We start from the raw sequence: 26651 nt of genomic DNA, 5'->3' as shown, positions 1-26651 counted from the left end.
CACCTTCACAACTTACAACCTCCGGATCATCGCCTGGGACCAGCTCACCACACAGAGCACCACTGACATCATGCACTCCATCCACTCAGGAGCACCCACAGACCTGTCCCCAGCACATGTTCAACCTGAGCAGCAAGACCATTAGCAACTAGCTCACAGCCATCTGCAAAACATCCATAACCTTATCCAACTTTCCAGGCGAGTGGAAACGCACCGAAGTCAAACCCCTCAAGAGACCGCCCACCGACCCAGATCAGCTCAAAAACTACTGCCCATCTCCCTACTCCCCTTTGCCCGCCAAAGTCATCGAAAAGGCCATCAACCATCAGCTCACTGAATACCTCGAGAACAACGATCTTCTGGACACTTCCCAATTCGGATTCCTCATGAACCACAGCACCGACACCATCCAGAATACAGCCATGGATGATATCGGAACCATTGTTCCCTGTAGGGCATGCATGTGTATGTGGGTGTGCACACTGCCTTCCCCCAGCTCACGCGCACACACTCACAAAGCACGCACTTCACTGCTCCTTGCGAGACAGAGACCGTTCATGAATAGCGTGAAAAAATTGGCCCTTTCTTGGAGCTGAAGTCCAGTGGCAGCAAGTTTACAAGGCCGAATGGAGGAGCAGAATGTGTGTGAAAGGCAGTCTCTTGTGTGCATGCTTTGCCACAGATGACAAAACTCGAAGCAGTCAGCTGTTTCACATTCTGCTTGCTCGATTAGTGTCAGCTGGGGGTCCTGCGAGAATTCAGTGAGAATTCAGCAGCAGCAGGATTAAGGAACAGATGTATTGTTGGCAGTGACTCAGAGAAAACTTAATATATGATATATGTTGTACAGTGCTGTATAAAACTGCCCAAAGTCCACACTATGTAAAATTGTGTAAAATAGAATTATGATTTTCGCTATCACCAAAATCTATTCAAATCCTTTAAGTAAGCACAAAGCATTAACCTTTGGCAGAAACTGATACCAATCCAGTGACAGAATTGTACAGCGTGATACTAGATAATCCCTCCTCTGCCAAATTGTGTGATCATAGGCAAATACATTATTTCACTGAGCATCCTTTTTGTTCATTATCCCATATGAGAGCACCTCAACAAGACATATGACAGCACCTTCAAAAACTTTAGGATGTACGCTGTACAAAAATCTTCTCTTGTGTTTGATTTAATAACTTATAAAGTTGCTCCATCTATAATAAGAATCTAGGTCATGAACTCTGTATGCATGACAACTGACGTGCCTCTTTGTTCACTTACATTGTTATCAGGGCCAGGGCAGTAACTTTTCTTAGTTAATGTTTAAAAATTCCCACTTTTAATAAATACTTTTTGTTGGAAACAGCCCACTCCCACTCCGCAGGGTGGTGGTGGACTCCCCGAACACACTGTGGTAGCTTGGCTCGAGTGGTCAGGAAACAGGCGCAGTGCTAAGCATACAATATACCCATACAAGAACCATGCGTGCATCCGTTCCAAAAACGACTCTACACCGTAAAAATTATGAAAATATTCTTTCTTTATCTTTTTCTCTTAGTTGCTGATTGGAAAAATAAATAGGTCAATCACAATATACAAGTTTCAATTAGTGCAGGTCAAATAAATATTGGCTGTTTGATGAAATAAATAGGGGTGATCATAAATAACAGGGCATAAATACAAGTGCAATATATACAGACAATTAAATACTTTGAGGCAATAAATACTGTACCAATAAATATTGTACACCAACAAGTCCTGTGGACCTATAAATATAGTGCAGCAATAAATAGGTAAAAATCCAATAAATACAGTACCCCCAATAAATAATTAAAAGTATACAGCAACCCTCATATAATCAGATGACACTTCAATTCTTAAGGGCTGATATGGCCCAGGCACAGCTTGTAGGGTTGTGGAAGGCTTGAGGGGGGCTACTCCCTGGCTGGGACAAGGCTGAGGCCTAATCTGAGGTAGATCAAAGGGGGGAATACCAGTGCCCTGGCTTTCTCTCTCCACACAACCTCTCTAGGTTAGTCCCAGTTCACCCCTTGCACAGTCAGGTTGGTTTCAGCACCTCCCTAGCCCCTTAGAGCAGTCTCTCAGGTCTCCACAGGGCCTTAGGCGCCCTCTACTCCACTTACTGCCCTTTTTCTGATGTTCCGACGCCGCTGGAGTCGTGTCGACGCCGTGAGGCGGTTCCGGTTCGGTCTCGGCGGCCTCGGCACAATGTCAGTTCTTTGACGACGCCGGCAGGCGGTTCCGGTCCGATGTCGGTGGCCTCGGTTCGATCTCGACCTCCGATTCGACGGCGTCGGGCAGTCTCTTCACGATGTCGACTTCGGGCGGCTCCGGTCCGATGGGGCTCTCGGCTCCGATGACGTCAGCCGGCCTGGCCTCGATGTCGACTTCCGGCGTCTCCGGGGTGCGATCCTCACCCCCGACCTCCGGTGCTCCTCCACACAGGTTCCGGGCGACTCCGGAGTGCGATCCTCACTCCCGACCTCCGGTGCTCCTCTACCTCGGTCTCCGACGACTCCGGAGGGCGGACTTCACTCCTCCGATGACGCCGCTCGCTCGACCTCGGTTCACTTCCTCCTCGACCTCTGGTATTCCTCACGACCTCCGTCGGCGCCCTCTCACGACCTCAGGCGGCTCCGGGTACGACGTCTGCTACTTCAGTCAGCGCCGCTTCTCCACCTCGGGCTCCAGGTCTCAGGCTACTCGACGCCGGACTCCAGGGAAACCAGTTTCCAGGTCAGGATCTTGCTGCTTTCTTGGTTCTAAGGCCTGTTCCTGCTGTCCAGGTCCTTAGGATAAGTTTCTTCTGTCTTCTTCCCACACAGGGCTATAGGCTGGGATCCATCAGTAGGGACAAGTATCAAGGGTGGGTTTATGGACCCCACTCCAGGCACAAGTTTCCACCCCTGCTGCTTCACTCCTTCCTCCTTCACTGTTGTGCTCCTCTCTCTTCACCAGTCAGGTGCCAACTGCCAGCTCCAACTGCCAACTGCCTCTCTTATCCTCCCAACATTCTAAACGGTCTCCAACTGTCACAGAGTTCTGGAATCTCCTGGAATGTTCTGGAAGGTGCTGGTAGGTTCCAGTGGATGCTGGTGATGTCACAGGTGGCCACCATTTTGTGCTCCAGGCCCTCAGACAGAAGTTTCAGGGGTAGCTAAAATGGCTCCCTGAATCTGCAGCAACACTAAAAAGTCTGGTGGTTCCCAAAAAGGAAAAATTCAAACAGGGGTTGAGGCAAAAGTGGGACAAAATAAATAATGATGAGGAGGGACCACCCAAAGGGCTGACAGGTCTAACACGCGTCCCCCCCAGCTGAAAGTGGGGAGAGCTACCCAACCCCTTGGGAGTTCTCATCACTAAGGCGGAAATACCTTGAGAGACCGTCTGCATTGGCGTGGTCCACTCCAGGCCGATGTTCCACCTGAAAGTCCATCCCCTGTAGGGAAATAGACCACCTCAACAACTTGGGATTCTCCCCCTTCATTTGCATCAGCCAACGAAGGGGTCTGTGGTCGGTCTGAACTAGGAAGTGCGAGCCAAACAGGTATGGCCGCAACTTCTTCAGAGCCCATACCACTGCAAAGGCTTCACGCTCTATTGCACTCCACTTCTGTTCCCTGGGAAGTAGTCTCCTGGATAGGAAGACCACGGGTTGATCCAGACCCTCTTCGTTGAGCTGCGATAACACTGCCCCAATGCCATGTTCTGATGCATCTGTCTGGACAATGAACTCCTTGGAAAAGTCTGGGGCCCGTAAGACCGGGGCCTCGCACATGGCTTTCTTCAATCTCTCAAAGGCTTGCTGACAAGCCTCCGTCCAGACTACCCGTCGAGGTTGTTTCTTGGACGTGAGCTCCGTGAGGGGGGCTACGATGGTACCGTACCCCTTCACGAAGCGGCGGTAGTATCCCGTGAGGCCCAAAAATGCTCGGACCTCAGTCTGTGTCTTGGGGGGTTCCCAGGCCATGATGGCCTCGATCTTCGCCTGGAGGGGTTGCACCGCTCCCCTACCCACCAAGTGTCCAAGGTACACTACCGACCCCTGCCCGATCTGGCACTTGCTGGCCTTGATCGTCAATCCAGCTTGTCTCAGGGCCTGGAGAACAGCTTGCAGGTGACGCAAGTGATCCTCCCAGCTGTTACTGAAGATGGCTATGTCATCCAGATAAGCAGCAGAGAAACTCTCCATTCCGGTGAGGATCTGGTTTACCAGGCGCTGAAACGTGGCAGGTGCGTTCTTGAGCCCAAAGGGCATCACACAGAACTGGTAGTGGCCATTGGGCGTGGAGAAGGCTGACCTTTCCCTTGCTCCATCAGTCAAAGAGATCTGCCAGTACCCCGAAGTAAGGTCAAAGGTACTTAGATATTGGGCAGCTCCCAGCCGGTCAATTAATTCATCCGCCCTAGGGATCGGATGTGCATCAGTCTTTGTCACTGAATTCAGTCCCCGGTAGTCCACACAGAACCTCAGTTCTGGTTGGGCACCCGGTGGTGCAGCTTTCGGTACTAACACCACCGGACTGGACCAGGGGCTGCTAGAAGGTTCAATCACTCCTAGCTCCAGCATCTTAGTGACTTCACTATGAATGCTGGCCTTCACCTTGTCTGACATCCGGTAGATCTTGGACTTCACAGGTGGGCTGTCTCCTGTGTCCACGTCATGGACGCACAGGTGAGTCCTACCCGGGACGAGGGAGAACAACGCAGAGTACTGCCCCAGGGCCTGGCGACAGTCCTCCTGCTGTTCAGGAGTTAGAGATGGGGAGAGAATCACTCCCTCCACCGACCCATCCTTTTCCTGAGACGCAAACAGATCAGGGAGAGGCTCGCTTTCCACGTCCTCTCCTCCGTCAGTCACCATCATCAAGATGACTTCGGGCCTCTCGTGGTGGGGTTTGAGGCGGTTGGCATGCAGCACCCGCAGGGGCTGACGAGGGGTCTTCAGGTCCACCAAGTAGGTAGCCTTACCCTTCTTCTCCAACACCTCAAAGGGTCCTGACCAGCGATCCTGGAGGGCACTAAGCTCTCCTGGTTCGATCACCCACACCTTCTGGCCAGGCTCCAACTCCACCGGGTGAGCGTTGTGGTCATACCACGCCTTCATCACTGCTTGGCTGGCTTCCAAGTTGTCAGAAGCTTGCTTCCACAACTTAGCCATTTGGCTCCGGAAGGCCAGCATGTAGCTCACCACATCCTGGGGGAGCTTTCTGGGAGTTCTTTCCCATCCGTCTCTCACCAGGTTAAGAGGTCCGCGTACAGGGTGCCCATACAGAAGCTCGAAGGGGCTGAAGCCCACTCCCTTCTGTGGCACTTCCCTGTATGAAAAAAGTAAACAGGGTAGGAGGACGTCCCATTTCCTCCGCAGGCTTTCAGGCAGACTTCTGATCATGCCTTTTAAGGTTTTATTAAACCTCTCCACCAGACCATTGGTCTGGGGGTGGTAAGGAGTCGTGAACCGGTAGGTCACTCCACACTCCTTCCACATTGCCCGCATATATGCTGACATGAAGTTGGTCCCCCTGTCGGACACAACTTCCTTGGGAAAACCCACTCGGGTAAAGATTCCCATCAGGGCCCTAGCCACAACAGGTGCTGTTATGGTCCTCAGAGGTATTGCCTCTGGGTACCGTGTGGCATGATCCACCAGAACCAGGATAAACCTGTGACCAGCTGTAGTTGGTGGATCTAATGGACCCACAATGTCGATGCCCACCCTTTCAAAGGGGGTGCTAACGACAGGAAGTGGTTCCAGGGGAGCTTTCAGCTTCACCCCTGTTTTCCCACTGGCTTGGCAAGACACACATGTCCGGCAGTAGGTATCGGACGACACTTTCATCTGAGGCCAATAAAAGTGTGGGACAAGACGGGCGAAGGTCTTGTCTTGCCCCAGGTGTCCTGCCAATGGTATCTCGTGAGCCAACTCCAAAAGGAAGGCTCGATAACGTTGAGGAACTACCAAGGCTCGTGACGATCCATGTAGGGGTGCCTTGGGTTCACTGTAGAGGAGGCCATCCTCCCAGTAAACACTGTAGTTCCCTTCAACGTTCCCTGCTGCCTGGGCTTCGGCCTGTCGCCTCAGCCCCTCAAGGGTAGGGCACTCCCTCTGGCCCTGGCAGAATTCCTCCCTGGACGGGCCTCCCTCCACGTGCCACTCGGCCGGGATGGGTAGGTCCTCCAGGTTGGTAACGTCCCCCTCCGCAGACTCCTGGTCCACCACCTCCGGTGGCCTATCCGTCCTACGGGGTGGAGACGCCGAGGCAGGCTCCTCCTGTCCTCGGTTCTTCCCTTGACTGGCAGCTGGCTGGGCCTTTGTTCCAGGCTCCAGCCGGAATGAACTCCCTCTTCGGGTAGTCGCGGACCTTGTGCTAACACAGGCCCAGTCAGGTGTACCCAGCATCTCGGTGTGAGTCCGGTATTCCACCTCCTTCCAAGCGTTGTGCTCCATGTCATTTCCCAGCAGACAATCGACTGGCACGGCAGGGCTTACGGCAACTCGAAGTGAACCTGCAACCCCCCCCCATTCAAAGGGAACCTCGGCCACGGGATAGTGGCCTGTTCTGCCGTCAGCCATCGCGGCTGGGTGGAGTACATCGGGAATTACCTGCTCTGGAGACACCAGCTGGCTACGCACCATAGTCATACTGGCTCCTGTGTCTCTCAGAGCCTCCCCTCTTTGGCCGTTGATGGTGATCCACTGCCCATACTTTGCGGTATTTGCGGGCACCTGGATCTTGGGAACCATCTCCCGTTCTCCCAGGGACACTAAAGTGACACCCGCCCACTCCCTTCCCTTAGTTAAGGGCATCTCCTCCCCGAGCACTACACTAGCTACTCCGGGGGTCTTTCCTCCAGTGGGAGGGGGTGATCGTTTCTGACACTTCGGGTCTCCTTTATAGTGTCCAACGCCACCGCACTCGTAGCAATGGACAACCCTTGGCTGCTGACTCTGGCCAGGATTAGGGTTTCTGGGTGGGTTAGCCTTAGAGGTGAATCCTGTTCCCTTCCCTTGGAAGTTATTTTGGGGGCCTTTGGAGAACTCCTTTTTCTTTTCCCCTCCCTCTTTCTTCTGGGGGGCGCCCTGTCCGGCCTTTTGAGTATCCCCTCCAGTCCCCCTTGTGGACACCCGGGTACTGGCCCAAATGTCCGCCTCCTCAGCAAGCTTCCGGGGGCTGGTCAGCTTGCTATCCACCAGGTGTTGCCGCAGTTCAGGGAAACATTTCTCGAGTAGGTGTTCCTTCAGTACTAGGTCAAACAGCTCCTCGTAGTTCCTTACTTCACTGCCCTGAATCCAACCTTCCAGTGCCTTCTTTGCATAGTCCAGGAAGTCCACCCAATTCTGTGTGCCCAGTTTGTGACTACCCCTGAACTTCTGTCTGTACTTTTCAGGTGTTAGTCCAAACTTTCTGATGAGCGCCAGTTTCATGGTGGGGTAGTGGGTCTGCTCATCCTCTTCGAGGGCCAATAAAGCATCCCTACCAGCTGGAGGCATGTACCTATACAATCCTCCTCCCCAATACTTCACTGGAACCCCATGGGCCCTCAACGAGACCTCATAGGCTGCTAGCCACTTGGCGATGTCGTCACCCGCCCCATAGCTAGCTACTATGTCCTTTGGCAGGTAAGGTTTGGATTCCCTGGTGATTTCTTGGTCTTTGCTGCCACCATTAGGAACAGTTGGTGCCCCAATTCTTAAGATCTGAAGCTCTATCTCTTTCAGTCTTATCTCATGAGCCATCCTCTCTTTCTCCGTCTCATGAGCCAACCTCTGTTCCTCCTTCTCCTTCTCCAGCTTTGCTAAATCCCATGTGAGCTGTCTTTTCTCTCTCCGATCTGCTAACTCCACGCTGGATAAGCCCCCGCTAGAGACAGTGCTGCCCTTCCTAGAAAGTGTCCTGGGCCCTGCTGACAGGTTCCCCACCTCAGGTTGGTACATCTCAGCCCCCTCGGGGTCAGGCTCTCCATCCCTGTCTTCCTCCTCAGCCTTGCTTTCTCGGCGTGCCTCCCCCCAAGCCCTTAAGCTGGTTTGGAGTGCACCCTTCTTTGCTCCTGGGGGGCAGTACACCCCCTCCCGCTGGCAAAACTCCCTGAGTTGGGCCACAGTGTACGTTTCTAAGTCTTCCAGTACAAATTCCATCTTGCCCACTCAGGTTAGAGGACAGGTTTTGTGCAGTAGCAATGTAGGGGGGTACCTTTAGTAATACCTCCTCCCACCACCAGAGTAAATTTGGAAAAAACAAAAACCCACAATTAGGAAGGCCGCTGTGAGAAAACTCCCGGTGTAGGCCTATGGACTACCCACAGTTATTGTTGAGTATATGTAGGCACAGCTCTATCCCACCACTGAACACCAATTTATGTTGGAAACAGCCCACTCCCACTCCGCAGGGTGGTGGTGGACTCCCCGAACACACTGTGGTAGCTTGGCTCGAGTGGTCAGGAAACAGGCGCAGTGCTAAGCATACAATATACCCATACAAGAACCATGCGTGCATCCGTTCCAAAAACGACTCTACACCGTAAAAATTATGAAAATATTCTTTCTTTATCTTTTTCTCTTAGTTGCTGATTGGAAAAATAAATAGGTCAATCACAATATACAAGTTTCAATTAGTGCAGGTCAAATAAATATTGGCTGTTTGATGAAATAAATAGGGGTGATCATAAATAACAGGGCATAAATACAAGTGCAATATATACAGACAATTAAATACTTTGAGGCAATAAATACTGTACCAATAAATATTGTACACCAACAAGTCCTGTGGACCTATAAATATAGTGCAGCAATAAATAGGTAAAAATCCAATAAATACAGTACCCCCAATAAATAATTAAAAGTATACAGCAACCCTCATATAATCAGATGACACTTCAATTCTTAAGGGCTGATATGGCCCAGGCACAGCTTGTAGGGTTGTGGAAGGCTTGAGGGGGGCTACTCCCTGGCTGGGACAAGGCTGAGGCCTAATCTGAGGTAGATCAAAGGGGGGAATACCAGTGCCCTGGCTTTCTCTCTCCACACAACCTCTCTAGGTTAGTCCCAGTTCACCCCTTGCACAGTCAGGTTGGTTTCAGCACCTCCCTAGCCCCTTAGAGCAGTCTCTCAGGTCTCCACAGGGCCTTAGGCGCCCTCTACTCCACTTACTGCCCTTTTTCTGATGTTCCGACGCCGCTGGAGTCGTGTCGACGCCGTGAGGCGGTTCCGGTTCGGTCTCGGCGGCCTCGGCACAATGTCAGTTCTTTGACGACGCCGGCAGGCGGTTCCGGTCCGATGTCGGTGGCCTCGGTTCGATCTCGACCTCCGATTCGACGGCGTCGGGCAGTCTCTTCACGATGTCGACTTCGGGCGGCTCCGGTCCGATGGGGCTCTCGGCTCCGATGACGTCAGCCGGCCTGGCCTCGATGTCGACTTCCGGCGTCTCCGGGGTGCGATCCTCACCCCCGACCTCCGGTGCTCCTCCACACAGGTTCCGGGCGACTCCGGAGTGCGATCCTCACTCCCGACCTCCGGTGCTCCTCTACCTCGGTCTCCGACGACTCCGGAGGGCGGACTTCACTCCTCCGATGACGCCGCTCGCTCGACCTCGGTTCACTTCCTCCTCGACCTCTGGTATTCCTCACGACCTCCGTCGGCGCCCTCTCACGACCTCAGGCGGCTCCGGGTACGACGTCTGCTACTTCAGTCAGCGCCGCTTCTCCACCTCGGGCTCCAGGTCTCAGGCTACTCGACGCCGGACTCCAGGGAAACCAGTTTCCAGGTCAGGATCTTGCTGCTTTCTTGGTTCTAAGGCCTGTTCCTGCTGTCCAGGTCCTTAGGATAAGTTTCTTCTGTCTTCTTCCCACACAGGGCTATAGGCTGGGATCCATCAGTAGGGACAAGTATCAAGGGTGGGTTTATGGACCCCACTCCAGGCACAAGTTTCCACCCCTGCTGCTTCACTCCTTCCTCCTTCACTGTTGTGCTCCTCTCTCTTCACCAGTCAGGTGCCAACTGCCAGCTCCAACTGCCAACTGCCTCTCTTATCCTCCCAACATTCTAAACGGTCTCCAACTGTCACAGAGTTCTGGAATCTCCTGGAATGTTCTGGAAGGTGCTGGTAGGTTCCAGTGGATGCTGGTGATGTCACAGGTGGCCACCATTTTGTGCTCCAGGCCCTCAGACAGAAGTTTCAGGGGTAGCTAAAATGGCTCCCTGAATCTGCAGCAACACTAAAAAGTCTGGTGGTTCCCAAAAAAGAAAAATTCAAACAGGGGTTGAGGCAAAAGTGGGACAAAATAAATAATGATGAGGAGGGACCACCCAAAGGGCTGACAGGTCTAACACTTTTCCAATAAACTGATGTGCTAAGGTGAATCGGTTGTGTGTGTTAAAAATATACACTTTCTTGAAGATAACTTATCATATTCTAACGTGATGTTTGTTTTAAGATTTAGATCTATTTTCAGAGCTCTGCTTATAAACGGGGTGTTAGAGCCCTAGCCGGCACTTGGCTCAGCTCTCCCTGTTACTTTGTTTGCCTACCCACTTCTACTCACTCCTCACTCTACTGTGCGCTGCAGCCAGTAGTTAATTTGTGCTCCCTCCCTTTCCATGGCACATAGTGTCAACTCATCATTCTATTCTCTGATGTCTCAAGTTTGCTGCCAGCAAAATGAGAAATCATACTGGTCACCCTGGTGTTAAGTGGGATGAAAAAAAAATTCTCTAAAAAAGGCATGGCAAATAGAAGTGTCATTGTGACTGCAGTTAGTTGAAGATGTAGTGCAATCACCCCCATACCTGAAAGAACTGCATTTTCATTTACTTTCACTCTATCGCTGTTTAAGGTGTTATGTATTGCACACATTTGAATGTAATCACAGTTATAATTGTACCATTGATATCTGTGCTCTGCCGAGGGGCTAACAATTGGATGCACAACATTCTGAACAACTTTCGGACCCACTGACGGGCACTGTACAGATCTCACACCTTCGTCAGCCTTAACTCCAGAGCTCTCCATTGTGACCCATTATAAACCCCCCACCTTCAAACTGAGCTTGCATGAGTGCAACAATCTAAGCATATAAAAAAAAAGCAGAGCGTATAAAATGCTGGTATGACGTCTCACAATTGACACAATTACTAGGCCAGTTTGTATTAATGTAATTTTCTTGCATCGTCTACCTTCCAGTAAAGAGCAATACGTGTGTGTGTGTGTGTGTGTGTGTGTGTGTGTGTGTATATGTATGTATGTATGTAACAAGTACAAAAAGAAATTGTGTTTGTGATACGACCGAATGAGTTAAAAGTGACATAATTAGCACTGTATATTAGTAGTTGGGTGTTAGCATCCCAAATTCCTTCTATTCATATTTACCAGCCAACCCAATAAGATAAGATAGTGAGAACTGGAACACAAGAAATTCATCCATTGTAATGTCTTTTATAAAATGAAACACATCTCATAACTATCTAGGCACTACCCATTTTACCTCCGCCCGTTGGCTTGTAGATTTCCACCCCACAATCAAGTCACAAGTAAAGGTCGTGTCTTATGAAGATTGCGAATTAGGGACACACAATTTTTAGCTTCAATGATTCCATGCAAAAGCACTTGATTATGTCACAGTCTGATACCAGTACCTGTTTAAACTCTACTTTGACAGTCCAAGAAAAGCCGTTTCAAATTGTTCAATAATCAGACGCTTTGCCCTATTTGGGACTTACCAGTCTGATGAGAAAAATACTTTAACCTGCAGTCCCAGGTTCCCGGTGGATCAGCAAATAGCAATGCCACTGAGGAGAGTGGTTTAGTGGGTCTTTTCAGGAGTATGGGAACACTGATGGTATTGGTGGACATATTTAATAAGAAAGTAGATGTGGACTTGAAGATCAACAGACCTAGCATATGTGGAGGTCCTGGATTACATTGAGAAGAGCCTGGGAAGAGGGGTCTTAGATGTGGAGGGGGGACAAGACTTGTGACAAGCAAGGCCAGAAGCATTAAGTAAAGTGGAAGAAAAACAAAACCGATACAATTCAAAGACCCTGTACTCCTACCTGGCAATTATCAGCCTGATGATCCACAACTCCACAGAGAAGAGGCTCACAATCTTCCCGTAAAGATGATCGCTTTATTAGTGTCTTATGACTTGTTCGCCATTAGAATTGCTTTGAGGTATGTTATAGCATGCTGTAGAAGCATGTACCATCACCCCAGCCCCCTCTTCCGAGGCCATACAAGCTACATTACCCAGCTCTAACCCTTCCAGGTATTGTCATCAGGACACCACTTTACCTTCAGTATAATCCTATAATGGTACAACCTTCTGAGTCCTGTCCTTTTTTTAAAACCTAGGGTGTAGGTGCTACTAGAGTAAACAATTAGTTTCACAACGGAGTGTATCTACATTACATACCTGTCACAAGTCCCTATTAAATGTAGCTGTATGCGTGAAATGCTCCTGTTTTTGTAAACAAGAGTTTGAAGTGGTGATTGCCACAAATTTATATAACTCAGCGCAAAACTCACATGCATGATCAGTTCCTTGGTGCACTTAGACTTGTCTGCAGTGCACAGAGATCTCCCACTGCTGCACACAGAGGAAAACAATTAGAGGGAACATTGATCAGAACCCTCCTAGACTGAGGAGAAGCATCCTTAGACTGTGTGTCCCACCATACCTTGATCAAGAGGTTTCATCAGATCGCTAGCCAAGACGACGCCCTAAAATGGATCGCATCCTACCTCACCGGAAGAATACAGAGAATCCGCCTTCCACCATTCACTTAGGAGTCCAAGAACATAATCTGCGGCATCCCTCAAAGTTCATCCCTAAGCCCTACTCTATTTTACGTCTACATCCCACCTAGCCAACATTGTCAAACCACGGACTGAACATTATCTCCTATGCAGACGACACCCAGCTCATCGTCTCTCTATTCGGAGACCCATCCACCACAAGGACCAATTTCCACCTATGCATGACCAGCGTCGCCGACTGGATGCAAAACAACTGCCTCAAGCTGAACACAGACAAGACTGAAGTACTGATCTTTGGGAACATCTCTCCGGACCACGCCCGAACCTCTGCATCATATTGGACAGCAAACTCGCCATGAAGAACCAGATCAACGCAGTCTCTTCCGGCCTGCTTCCTCACTCTGCACCTGCTCCAAAAGATCTTCAAATGGCTGCCAGTCTTCACCAGATGCATCGTCACTCAAGCCCTTGTCACCAGCCGCTTCGAATATGGCAAAGCACTCTACGCAAGAATCACCACACACCTCCTCAAAAGACAATAGACTATTCAGAACTCGGCGGGTAAAAATCCTCCACCTCCCCAGATGAGCCCACACCACCCCTCACCTGAAGAAACTCTACTGGCTCCCTGTGCACAAGAGATGCCAAATCAAGATTCTGACGCAAATACAAAGCCCTGCACAACCAAGGGTCAGCTTACATACACTGCCTCATGAGCTTCTGCCAACGCCCCAGACTCCAGTGATCTGCCTCCCTCTCCCCTGCATCCAACGAAGCAACGGTGGAGGACAGTCCTTTTTGTACCTCGCCGTGAAGTCCAGGAACAGCCTTCCTCTCCGGCCCCAGACTTCACCCTCTCTTCAGGAGTTCAGAAAGGGACTCAATACCTGGCTGTTGAACTGATGCCCTCGAGCAGCTTGAGTCTGTGCATGGATACCCTTGTGGGTGATTAGCTGCGCTCCATAAATCCGGTTTGATTGATTCATTGAGCCTCGACCAGTATAAGCTGATGACATGCATAAGTGGTGGGGCAAGCAAGTTAATCATTTTGCCTTACTGACCGGCACTGTGAGACAGGGAGAATGCCTTTAGGGTCAACACAAAAGCTTTCAATCATGGCTTGTTATAAACCGTTTTTATAGCACTCTTTGACTGAAAGCACTAAAGGTAAGGCTGAAGTCAGTACAGGTTTCTCCCAGTGCCTGTTAGTGGGTAATAAAATAAAATATGGACTTACCCAGTAGCTTGCCTCGTCCGGTCCTCCATGGTGTACTTTAGTCTTCCTGGAGTATGTGATTTCAGTGCCAACTTCTCTAACCATTCCAGACGCTACTCTCATTCTGCTGATAATGTTAAGCAGCATGAGTGAAGCACCAGGATTATTTGGAGCGGGCTGGTTCGACACTTCATTGAGCACTGAAGGCCTGTGTCTGTTCTCCACCTAACTGTCTAAGACCGCTTGGGTTTGAGAGGTTTAAAGTGTGCATGTCAGGCTGGCCATCGCAAGACAGTCGGCCAAAGTAACATGCACACATTAAACCAAAGTGGCCACCATGCCTCCCCTTCTGCCAATCGGCAGCAGTGTCCCCGCCCGACCCTGACACTTGGCTCGGGCTGGGAGCAGTGAAAAATAAAATGGTAATAAATTAATTTTATTACTATTTTAGTTTTACATTTTGCAGTGTTTTAAGTAGTGGTGCAACGCTTCTCTGCCCTAATGGAGGAGATGCAGCTGGTCTCGACCCTGCTTTAATAGGAACAGTCCAGCCGGATCTGCCAGGCCAGATCCTTCTTGAACTGGAACACAAGCAACCCAATACCTGTTTCACGCTGATTGGGTCTTGTATGTCGTGTGTAGCATGGCGCCAGTGGTGCCGTGAGGAGAGGTCCCATGTCTGATGTACTGCCGTCAGTGGCAAGGGTATGCCCAACACATGCTTGTATTTTGGCACAATTTTTGCTCAGAATCTTGTGGAACTTAATATTAGCTCATGAACCATTTAGTATGTTGCACATATCATATGCTCACATTCTGAAGGTCTCCATTAAGTGTTTTACCCTTCCAATGTGTATAAACAAGTACTTATATTTTAATAACCGTAAGTCATATTAAAACATCTTGAGTAATAGCATAAAATTAATAATACAATTTTCATCACTGTTATCTAAATTATTTGTTTAATAAAATTGAGTCCTGTAGGTAAATTCCTGATACCCATAAAGTACTCGCCATGGATTGATGGTTTAATTTCTTACTTTGAGTTGAACATTCATATACTGCTATCACAAGGCTGATGTTTATTGTTGATTCACTGGCTTTAGCTTTTTATTTCTTTTGGTGGAAGAAATGTGTCTAGCTTTTGTTACAAAGCTATGTTTATTTTCAGGTCTTTACATTTTAAAAAGTGCATCTCATGCTACAGTGAACATATAAAGTCAAAATATATAGATATATAAAAGGTATCTTTGTAAAACAAATTGGATTTTTGAAAGTGCTTGTGTGTTATGTTGTGGGAAGAGATTCATTTCTTTTTTAATGTAAATAAAGTTGGCTTTATTTTATTTTTGTGCTTTTAGGTGTGAATACATCTGACATAATAACCCTCTACATATCTGCAATCAAAGCCCTGCGGGAGCTGGATCCATCCATGGTTATTCTAGAAGTTGCCTGTGAGCCAATCCGTAAATATCTAAGGTCAGAATATACCTTTTGAAGACATTAAAGTCTGCTCCTTCAGAGAACATCTCCACCACGGTTACATTTTCAGCCATATCAGATGAAAGATGCTATTACCCAAGCCTTCATTTGGGATGGGGAGGCTACAGTGTCACTTTTAGCATCCGGATTTCTCTGAAAACTTACATATGTGTCTCTATTCCTGCTCTCTGTAAAAAAGATGTGTAAAACAGCAATTGGAAGTCTTAGTGAGGTCATTGGTGAAGTGGTTTGTGATGTCATCCATCACATGTTGTGTGGGGTCATGTGCTTTGTATTTGCCAATTTGTATTTATTGTTTTAGGTCTTGGATTTTAACCAGAACATCCTCTCAATTTTTTGGGGATAAATATGTTGTGTTAGGAATAAGTTATTCTTTCAATGCAAGTTGATACTCTTAATTATAATATACCTCTAAATAGCCTTTTCTTTGTTTTGATGGTGACCTGCTATGGCCCTTCTTCAAATGCTTTTTGGACACTTGGTGTAATCTGCCTGGCCCGATAGCTGACATGGAATGCACCTTAAAGGTCACTGTCCTTTTGATTCTAGGCATGGGCTTCTCTTTGCCCAACAGTCTTGGCTGGTGTTCATCCACATCCTTCACCCTCTTTCTTAGTCCTTGAACTAGTGGAGAATAATATTGAGCTGTTCTCTATGGTCCTGGTCAATTGCATGTTTCTAGAATTACTTTCCGTATCACAAAAGATACGAGCTTGCTCAATAACTACCTGAGGGGCATATCTGGCTGAACAGAACATAATCACTACCTGACTAAACATAATGTGCAGAAGATGTATGTTTCTAAGAGCCTCATTTAGAAGAGCAGCTTGAATGAAATCCAGTGATCGTACCCTAAAGCAGTGCTAGTTCTGTTTGTATTGCAGTGTGCTATTCTACTCTACTAAACTTCAGTTTCTTACCCTTTATAAAACTAAGCCCATTACTGGCAAAATATTTTCAGTGATTCTAATAAGGCTTCCCCATGGGCCTACATGCTCTCCTGCCTTTTTTTCAAAATAATACAGGCAAGCTAAAACTACTAAAGTCATAACAAGAATAGTCTCAGAAGTGAGCACATTTCACATTCTAATTAATTCATCAAAGGCACAGACCAATACAAATACTTGTTAGTTAAAATACATTTTTATTTCCTATCATGACAGGAAAGAATAAAGCATTTCTAACAATGCCCTTCACCCACAAAAGCAAAACCTCTTCCCTCACCATTCAGTTAGTGTTCCGCCAAATTACAGACTGATGAATTGATTACAATTTCGTGTGAAATCAAATTTGTTTTTTTTGCAGAATCCAGCATCTTTCTTGTTCATGTATTAGAAATCCAGTTTGGAATCTTCCAGCGTGTTCAGGGCTCTTTGTGTTATGGGGCATTGTAGCTCCCGAAAGTACATAGACTTAGTGACTAAAAGCATACCCACTGTTTCATAAACTCCAGTTCCTTCCTTTAAACTGTTTGGAAACTTTTTCCACTGTAAGTTCCAGAAAATCCCCTCAATCCAAACCGCCTGTCCCGAAACTCCTGTAGTGCTCCATAACGAAAGGATGCATTGTTTCGCTGCTAAAAGTAGGTGGGCGATAATTTTGCATTTTATGCCTGTTGGACTTGGCCCTTTTTGGCAGGTTCACCACTGAACTTTTTGCCTTAAGCTCTGACATGGTTGTAGTGATTTTAGGCCTCTGGGCACTTTAGCACTGTGGCCCAGTGGAAAGTGCGTGTGCGCTCTGAGTGCGTGTGCTGAGATTGGCCTGCCCTACCATAGGAATGCATGGGGGATATATGTGTCCATGGTAAGTCCTGGTATGAGGGGAGTGCAGGGTCGAGTTTAGTATGTGTGAACTTGTAAGAATAAATGCTGCGCAATGGTGTGCGCAGATTTATGGTGACTGGTGGAGAAATGCCACTTTTAGAAGTTGGCATTTCTGTGTGCTGTGTGTCTGCCTGCCTGATGTGAATTGCATGTCTGGCTTGTGATTGACAGGAGCTGAGAGGTGTGGGTGGCTCCAGGAGACAGGGGAGTCTGCCCAGTGGTGAATAGAGAGATCTGCATGCAGATGGGAGGGAGGAGTTGCACTTGGGACCTGAATAGGACTGTGCCTTCCCTCCACAATGCCGGCTCCTCCCCCTGTGGTGCGTCTGATCATTGAGCCCCCACCTGACAAAGGAGAGAGGAGCTGAGCAAAACAAAGTGCTCCAAAGCTCCCCCAAACCAGTTCTGACTGGTATCTCCAAGCCCTGTGCTGTGACACAAAGGGAAAATTGGTATAAATATAGGGGCTGCGACCCCATGAACATGTTCAGTTCTGCAGTTCTGTTCCTGCCTGGGCGTGCTGCTGCTGAGGCCTAGAGGGGGCTACCATGATGGCTTGCCTCCCTGGGCCCTGCATTGCCCTTTTCATCTGTGAGGACCTTTTTACTGGGACCTTTTGCTTCATTTGCTATTCCTTGGGACTTTGTTTTTTACCTCCTAGCACCTGAGCGCTTTATTTTGTTTCCTAAAGACGCTGTCTCCCTGCAACTGATGGAGAGCGTGGGCTTCTCAGCTCAGCCCTGTTAGAGGGAATCCCCAGCGTAGGGATTCCCCCGTTGTGCTCTAATTACGGGTGCCCACCCCGCGTTCTGTTCCTACAATCGCGGGTGCCCACCCTGCTCATATTTGTATTTAAATAGAGGGAGCCTACCCCTCATTGCTGCATACTGGTGCCTTTATTTCTGCTGCGGGTGCCCACCCCGCTGTGATTGCCTTGGTGAGTGCCCACCCCGCACTTTGCTAATGGAAATCACAGCTGCTGCCCAGGCGAAAACCGGAAGTCAGGCAGCACGATGCCTGGAGCGGGGCGGGACTTCCGCTTGAGGAAAGGAAGTCTCGCCCGCCGGAGATACGAGAACAGCGCGGGGCTCCCGCGAGGAAGAGAAACCCTGCGCTGGGAATTGCTGTGCCGGAGTCCCGGGTCCCAGGAGGGGGCCCGGGTGAAGAGAGGCAGCCGGAGCAAGCGGAGACCGGGAAGAGAGGAGTTCTCTCCCCGCCAAGAGCCGGTGAGTTGCAATGGCTAAGGGGGGGAGGCTAGGCGCATTGTTGGTGCCGGTCCAAGCCCGGCCTATTTCCTGAGCGGTCCCCGCCTGATAGGGGGTTTCTCCAATGAAGGAGGCACATTGTTGTTTAAAGGGCCAGAGGGGCCCGTGAGCATTTTCAGTGCCCCCAGTGTGGTGCTGATTTTCACAGCGGCGCCGCAGTTGCGGGCAGCTGCAACGTCTTGGGCATGATTATTTTAGAGCCCCGTGTGGCTCCAACAGGGGCATGTTTATTTCCAGAGCCTGTGTGGCTCCAACTTGGGGCAAGATATTTTAAAGGTCCCGTTGGGGCCAGGGGGCCCCGTAGTGCTGGGCCCTTATGTTGATTCCCAGCTGCCCCGCTTGCTAGAGGGCAGCTGCTACGTTAGTTGCGACTATGATTGTTTTAGAGCCCCGTGTGGCTCCAACGTTGGCACATTGAATTAAAGGGCACAGTGGTGCCAGGCCTCATTATAATTGCTTCACAGCTGCAAAGCAAGTAGTGGGCAGCTGCATCGTTTAGGCCTCAGTTCTTTGGGGGGCATGTCTTTTTGCAGTTAGGAGTGAGATGCACTAATTTTCCCCCTTTCCTTCACAACTGTGCAGCACTTAGTGCCAGCTGCAACGTTTAGGCCTGCGCAGAGTGCGCACCATTGACTTCCGCTGCATTGGCAGCGCGCCCTGACATTCTGGACACAGGGCATTTTGAGGCCTTTTGAGATGGCCAGTTGGCCAGGGGGACTGTGAGGTAAATAGGGCGCCAGGCCCTAAAATGAGTAATGTCTCTACTATGGTCTTTTTTTGGGAGACTATGTGCTAATGTGATTATGTGGTGCTAGGAAATGTAATGTATGTACTATGTTTTATGCACCCTGTGTTATACCTCTAAATGTGTTTTTTTATGATTATGAGGTTGTTTTGCATCTTATGGTTTATGCTAGTGAGATTGTGTTCCACTGTGTGATTTATGCCCCTAATGTGAGTTATGCTTGGGAAGTTAGGGTCTAATGCGTTTAGACTTATGAGAGAATTGCATAATGTGTTTATGCTGGTGAGGTTGACGCAGAATGTATTCGTGCCTAATGTGATACTGTGCATAATGTGGTTTATGTTAGAGGCTGAGTACAGTGGTTACCAGTAGTTACTGGTTCTGTTCTATGTTTATGATAAGTTCTACATTTACTAAGTTCACTTTGTGATGGTTCTGACAGCGGTCCAGTTGGCCCTGTCATGTGTATATAATCCCCTGTAAATATTGCCCACTGCCAGTTGGCACAGTGTATATTGTGTGATTACTATCCTAATGTGTTTTATGATAATACAAAGGCTATTTGTTATATATAACCTTGTGTGGAGTTCCTTTTGTGGTGTGCCTAGTATGTTGTTGCTGTGTGTGTTGCACAAATGCTTTACACATTGCCACTGGGATAAGCCTGACTGCTCGTGCCAAGCTACCAAGGGGGTGAGCAGGGGTTATCTTTGGTGTGTAACTCCCTTGCCCTGACTAGAGTGGTGGTCTCTGCAGAGATCCCATTTTAAAAAAAATTTTTTATTGTATTTATTAGAAACAGAAACATAGGGAATCAATATTACACATGATTTATACATTATTATGTTTTTGCAGCACCAATACACTTTAACCGTTATGACATCAATATGTGGACCGACCTCCAGTGAATTTCTAACAGCAGTCCCGCCCACCGCCCCCATCCCTTGTCCTCCCACATCTCTATTCTGACCGTTGTACATTGTCTAATCCTGGTGGGTCACAAATGTATCCTCTAAATTTATTCCAGTAGAGATCCCATTTTTAACAATGACATATAAGTAAGGCTCCCTGTTTTCCATTTTTACTGATTTTTACAGATAAATACAGACAGAAACCCATTTATTTCCTTATCTGCATTTAGTTTTAAATCTGGATACAAACGGAAATTGGGTGTGTAAGGAAGACCCCAGGGGAGAACCCGCTACCACCCCCAGAACCCCAGTAAACCCCGCATGGTTGCCTTAGCTTAACGAAGACGACGAGGCATCCGAAATTCCAGAAATAATGAAGGACTTCTCCCTTGTCCCGCAGAGCGAAGCAAGTGACCCGGAAACAGTGTGTCCCAAGGGAGGCGGGACGACTAGCCCATTCAACCAACGCCAGACATAGGTCAAGCCAGGCAGAAAAGGCGAGGAAATGACACATCCGGTGTGTCAGCTGGTAGGAAGTATCCGGAACAGGAAGACGGGATAGATGCCAGAGAAACCGAGATGCTGCTAGAGAACGCCGCTGCCACCAGACTGGAAGACGCCGAGGAAGACGATCCGGAGGCTCCTGAAACCTGGACGGAGGTTGGGTGGATCCCGGAGGATGCACGAGCCGCCACAACTCAGGAGAGTTGTGGCATCTAGCGGTACGTGACTGGACGTGTGAGAACCACGGGGAGTGGGGTGTAGGGAGAGTGGGACACCAGGGGAGAACTGCCTTGGTGGTGGGTGTTCCTGTATTAAAACCTCCGACTTACCCCTACCTCTCGCACATTGTCCCAAGATTCCCCTGCCCTCAATCGAGTGAGTTACCGAGCGGGCACTACGAGCAACTAAACTAAGGGTCAGGAACCGACTGATCCACACCTGATTTGATTATTGCCTTCTTGTTTTTTCCCTTAGCCCTCACCCTTTTTGTGACCAAACTTTGCACGTGGTATGGTGACGGTTAGCAGACTCATGTAGGGCATCATTACTGACCACTGCCTTTTCTTACTTTCTGCTGCGAGTGAACTCCAGGACCCCACCTGAATTCCCCAGAAGCACCAGAAGCTCCTTTGGACATCCGGAACGTCCTCTTCAGACCGAGACACTTGAGAGAGCACCTTACTCCACAACCCTGTGCTGAAACAGGCTTATATCACCACTATTGTGTTCATCCTGACTTTGAAACCCTTATCGTTACTGAGCTGTGCTTTATAACACCAATAAACGCTACAGTATTGATCCTATACGCCCTCCTCGCTTCTGCTTCTGACCATCCCTCCAACAGGGTGCTTTGTGAGTGATTCTAAATATACTTTGCCATGACTGCCTGGCCAATAATAACTGTGTGGATTGAGAGGAAAGGGGGTTAAAAAAGAAAGGAATTTTAGTAAAGAGGCTTAAACAACAGTAGATATGCAGAAGGCTGATACTGAAATGTGCATATTTTCATATAAGTGCATTGATTTATCTTCTCTGGGATTTCCTATCACTGAAACCTGCGGGCATTCAAGCATGATTGCATATTAATTGGTTAAATAAATGCTCTTAAACAAAAACCCAGGAATGTGAGTACGATTAGGCATGCAGGGCAACCTATAAGAAGGCTACCCAGGAGAGGAAGAAAACTATCAGGGAAAGGGCTTGGGAGGATCTTGGTCAAGCAAGCACATACTCAGATAGTAAGATGTTCTGGGTGGTGGTGAACAGCCCGTTTTTTTTCGTAGAAGGGAAGGGGGAGAGGAGTTGGCCTAACGGCTAGGGCGCTCGACCTCGGACCTGGGGAACTGGGTTTGAGTCTCGGTAATGACGCTGAACATCCTGTGATTCTGGGAAAATCACTTAATCTTCCCGTGTCTAACAAAAAATGAATGTGTGTGTCCTCATGTAACGTAACTGGTGCTATGTAAAGCGCTCTGATACCCGATCCGGGTCAAGTTCGCGCTATATAACACTCTGCCCAAAAAAAACTAATACAGACTGCACAGTAGCCCCTGAACTGTGGGTAGAGCTTTTGGGGGGAATGTACAGTGATGGTGAGTTTGAGAGGTTGGAGTCAGAGGGGGGAGCCTATCCTGCCATTAGAGCCACTTCATTTTAATGTTGTTGAGGTCCAGGCAGCCATTCTTGCCACAGCTGGAGGAAAGGCCCCTGGCCCGGATGGGGTACCAGCTGACCTGTATAAAGTAGACCTTCTGGTATGGGCTGCAATATTGGCTCGGGTTTTTAATGCTGCTAGTACCTGTGGCTTTCCCCCATCATGGGCAAAGGCTCCTAATTTTCTAAGAAGGGTGCTTAGGACAACCCTGCCTGTTACAGACCTATCTCACTTTTGGATTCCGCTGCCAAAATCATGGGAAAGGCGATTTTGAAGCTGCTATCACTATGGCTAGAAATTTCTAATGTCATTAGCGATTTGCAGTACGGGTTCAGGCAAGGGAGAGGCACATTGGATCAATGTACAAATTTGAGCCTGGTGATTGGGAAGTTTACCATAGCAAAGAGGGGCACATGGGATTCATGGATGAAACGTCGGCCTTTGATCGAGTAAATCGGTTAAAACTGTGGCAGATTGTGTGGGAATAGGGCATGGAATCAAGTCTGGTATCCTTTTTACACTATGCCCATAATAATACAACTGTAAAAACAGTTGATGGACAGAATGCAGAACAATGTCATACATTCACCCCAGTACAGAGATCTGGGCCTAAATCCATGTTTTTTCTGCTCACCATGCCATTCCAGTTTGATCCCAGCCACATGCAAATCAGTCTTGACCCTGTGCCTCATTGGAACAGTCCAGCCGGAACAGTCAAGCCAGGTCCTCCCTGGGCTGGAAACAAGCATCCTAGGACCAGTTTCGGGGTTTCACCCCTCTTCTGCCAGGATAGCTTGATTCCAGTGGCATGGAGAGCACGGGACCCACGTCTGGGCATACCCGTCCCACTTGGGGTGACAAATGCAAAAACAACAGTTGATTGACAGAATGCAGAACAATGCCATACATTCACCCCAGTACAGAGATCTGGGCCTAGATCCATCGTTTGTTTGCTCACCTTGCCATTCCAGTTTGAACCCAGCCATATGCAAATCAGTCTTGACCCTGTGCCTCATGGGAACAGTCCAGCCCGACCCCCGAAACCGGTCCTAGGATGCTTGTTTCCGGTCCAGGGAGAACCTGGCTTGGCAGTTCGGGCTGGACTGTTCCCATGAGGCACAGGGTCAAGAATGATTTGCATATGGCCAGGTCGAAACTGGAGTGGCATGGTGAGCAAAAGAATGATGGATTTAACCCAGATCTCTTGACTGGGGGTGAATGTTTTGATTTGTTCTGCATTCCGTTCTTCAATTGTGTGTCTTTTGCTTTCTCGCCCTAAGTGCACCAGGTATGCCCAGACGTGGGTCCTGGGCTCACTGTGCCACTGGAATCAAGCTATCCTGGCTGAAGAGGGGTGAAACCCCGAAACCAGTCCTAGGGTGCTTGTTTACGGTCCAAGGTGGCTCTGACTTGGCAGTTCGGGCTGGACTGTTCCCATGAGGCACAGGGTCAAGACTGATTTTCATATGGCCAGGTCTAAACTGGCGTGGCATGGTGAGCAAAAGAATGATGGATTTAACCCAGAAATCTTGACTGGGGGTGAATGTTTTGATTTGTTCTGCATTCCGTCCATCACAACGTGGTTGTAAGATTTAAAGATGACAGTAGTCTAACAGATTCCTGGGAGGTCAAGCGAGGGGTATGACAAGGGAGCATCATTACACCTCTATTGTTCACACTTTACATAAATAAACTAGGAGACCACCTCACAGGCAGTACTCAAGACATCCCAAGTTCTGGGTCCAAATTGGTCCCAGCATTACTTTACGCAGATGATGCAGTGTTGTTCGCAAGGACTGCCATAGGTCTCCAAATTCTTTTAAATACTTTGATTGTATGGAGTCACTTGATTTAGCGACCAATTTTACCAAATCACACACAATGACAATGGGCAGTAAGAAGGCAGCTAGACAAAGTTTTTCTGTTGGGGCGTGGAATTGTCGAAAGTGTCCACTTTTCCGTATTTGGGGGTATTATTTGACGATAATGGGTCCTGGGCTGCACAAAGGCAATTAAAAAAAGAACACTTTGGCCAGAGCAGTCGGGCCGTTTATGATTTTGCTAAAACATTGGCGTCGAAACCAATACCTGCCATATTCAAGGTTTTTAAAGAGAAATGTATCCCTATGGCGACATATGGGTGTGACGTAAGGGGTCACAAGGATGTGAGGGACTTCCAGGGAGTCCAGAACAAATTCATGCGCAGCCTCCTAGCTCTCCCCTCTAGTATCCCTGCCTTTATTTTACATGAGGAGCTTGGCCTGGGGTACATCTCGGATTATATTGCTGTTGCACCTCTGATATGTTGGTTGAGGATCTGGTCAAGCATTTCTCCCACTTAATCAGATGGGTATCATGGTTTGCATTGCCCCTACAAATTCCGTGGCTAAAATACATCAGGGAGCAATTGACGCTGCTGGGCTGTCCAGATATGTATAGTAATCCAAAATCTCTAGGATTGGCAGAGATCAAGGACATTAAAAGAAAGTTTTTGGAAGGGGCGTGATTTGGACGCCGGAGAAGATGGCGGCTTAGAGCGACGCTCCTCCCGTGGCAGGGAAATACGGAGTGATTTAGGAGTTAATGCCTGTCAAATAGGTGACAAGAATGACGATTTCATCGATCGGAGGCTGAGCCTTACCTCTGGGTTGAATTTGAGTCTGCGAGGTGCTCCCGGAAGCAAGTTTGAGCGCGGTGCCCTGGAGAACGAACACGGGCGGTGTGCAGCAGTTGGAGCCTGCCGGTCCCGGACGGGCGCTGTTGCTGCCGCTACCTCACCGGAGTGCTGGAGGAGATCGGAGGAAGATCGGAGGAAGCACGTCGCCACCACATCAACAGTGAGTGGATCTGAGTGCATATAGATCATTCCCGACACGCTTGGATATCGCCGTTGTGTGGAGTGTGCAAGATGGCAGATGTTGGAATTCTCTGAGAGTCTCTGTATGTCCCGAAGTGTGACGAAGAAACGAAGACAGTCGAGGAGAGGCCAGCGCAAGATTATTAATAAGCGCTTGGAATGGAAAGCGGATAATATTTTATATCACCCCAAACATGCTGAGCGGGGCCAATAAAAAGCGAGGTATGGAGAGGCAAAATGGCGGCTACAAGAGTCTCCGTAGCCCCCGTGTGTGATCGGGACGCAAGGGCTGCCGCCGGAGTGTAAGAGGAGCGACATACCCCACGACTAAAGCTACATGAATACAGAGGCAATTGGGTGCAGCAGCGTACCACAGGTACAGCGTATCACAGACAAAGGTGGCGTAAGCAGCGACAGCGGTTTTGGTGCACACGATCACTCCCCTGATCCTTACAAAATGGCGGCTGTGTCGGCGGTTATTGAGGCTCCTCTCGGAACATTGTAGTAAGCTAATTAGCGTTTTACAATTACAAAGTCAACACATGGAGTGCGCATAGTATGTTTCTGGTTGAAGGCAAGATATACTGCAAAGGGGATTGATGGCGACATAGGTGCCATGGCTCTTCCCATATATGTATGAACACCGCCATTACTCTAAGCTGCTGATCTGAGAGACATGAGGGACCTGGAGATCTGAGCGAGCTGCAAGGTCTGGAAATCTGAGAGAACTGAGAGATCGGAGAGAGCTGAGAAATCTGTGAGAGGCTGACGCACCATATCAAAGTCTTGTGGCACGTGGGAGCTGTGCAGTTGTACAGCGGTACAGTTCGTGGACTACGGAAGGAATGACGAGTATGCAGGGGTAGCCTGGCCTGTTAGGATCTGCTGAATGATTAGATCAACTACCAGTAGTAGTGGAGCAAAGAGGATCAAGGAGGTCGGAGCAGATTGAAGGCGATGTAGTATGTGCTCAACAACTTGCTGACCACAAGTGATCACAAGTGACACAAGTGACCACGAGTGAAATTCTGAGGTGCGCTCTGCAGTTTTAAGTCGCTGACTACGCCACTGGCAGCGGTGGGAGGAGTCCAGGTGGAAGCTCTCTTGCTGTGGTAATATCTTGTCCGTGTGCTCATATTGTGTCTGGAGTCCTAGCCAAAAGCTATTTGGGCCTGCTTAGAATCATCAGTCTTAGCAACCGTATCAAGTAATTTCCAACAGTGTGTACAAAATGGGGGACAAAGATACAAAGAACCTGAAAAGACTTAAGGCTGAACCTCCGGCTCCAATCTCACCCATCAAGGGTAAAAAAGATGTGACCGACACGATGGACATAATACTGAACAAACTGGAAGAGGTGAAGGAGATTGCAAGGTCCACAAAGGAAGAAATTGTAGCTATCCGTA

General features: G+C 48.7%; 1 protein-coding gene across 2 annotated transcripts in view; it reads left to right on the top strand.

Moving 5' to 3' along the window:
- The window catches only part of ANAPC2 (anaphase promoting complex subunit 2), a 284740-nt gene that overhangs the window by 141385 nt on the left and 116704 nt on the right, over positions 1 to 26651 (top strand). For both annotated transcript variants that reach the window (XR_014962878.1, XM_085610066.1), the window contains exon 6: positions 15342 to 15459. Coding sequence is in view for 1 of the 2 variants with exons in the window: in XM_085610066.1 (XP_085466192.1) it covers positions 15342 to 15459 (118 nt within the window). In the remaining variant the exon portion in view is untranslated. The remainder of the gene's footprint in view (positions 1 to 15341; positions 15460 to 26651) is intronic.

Source organism: Triturus cristatus, chromosome 1_2 (genome assembly GCF_964204655.1).
Source record: "Triturus cristatus chromosome 1_2, aTriCri1.1, whole genome shotgun sequence".
NCBI lineage: Eukaryota > Metazoa > Chordata > Amphibia > Caudata > Salamandridae > Triturus > Triturus cristatus.
The sequence above is the reverse complement of the archived record's forward strand: the minus strand, read 5'-3'. Positions and strand labels throughout refer to the sequence as shown.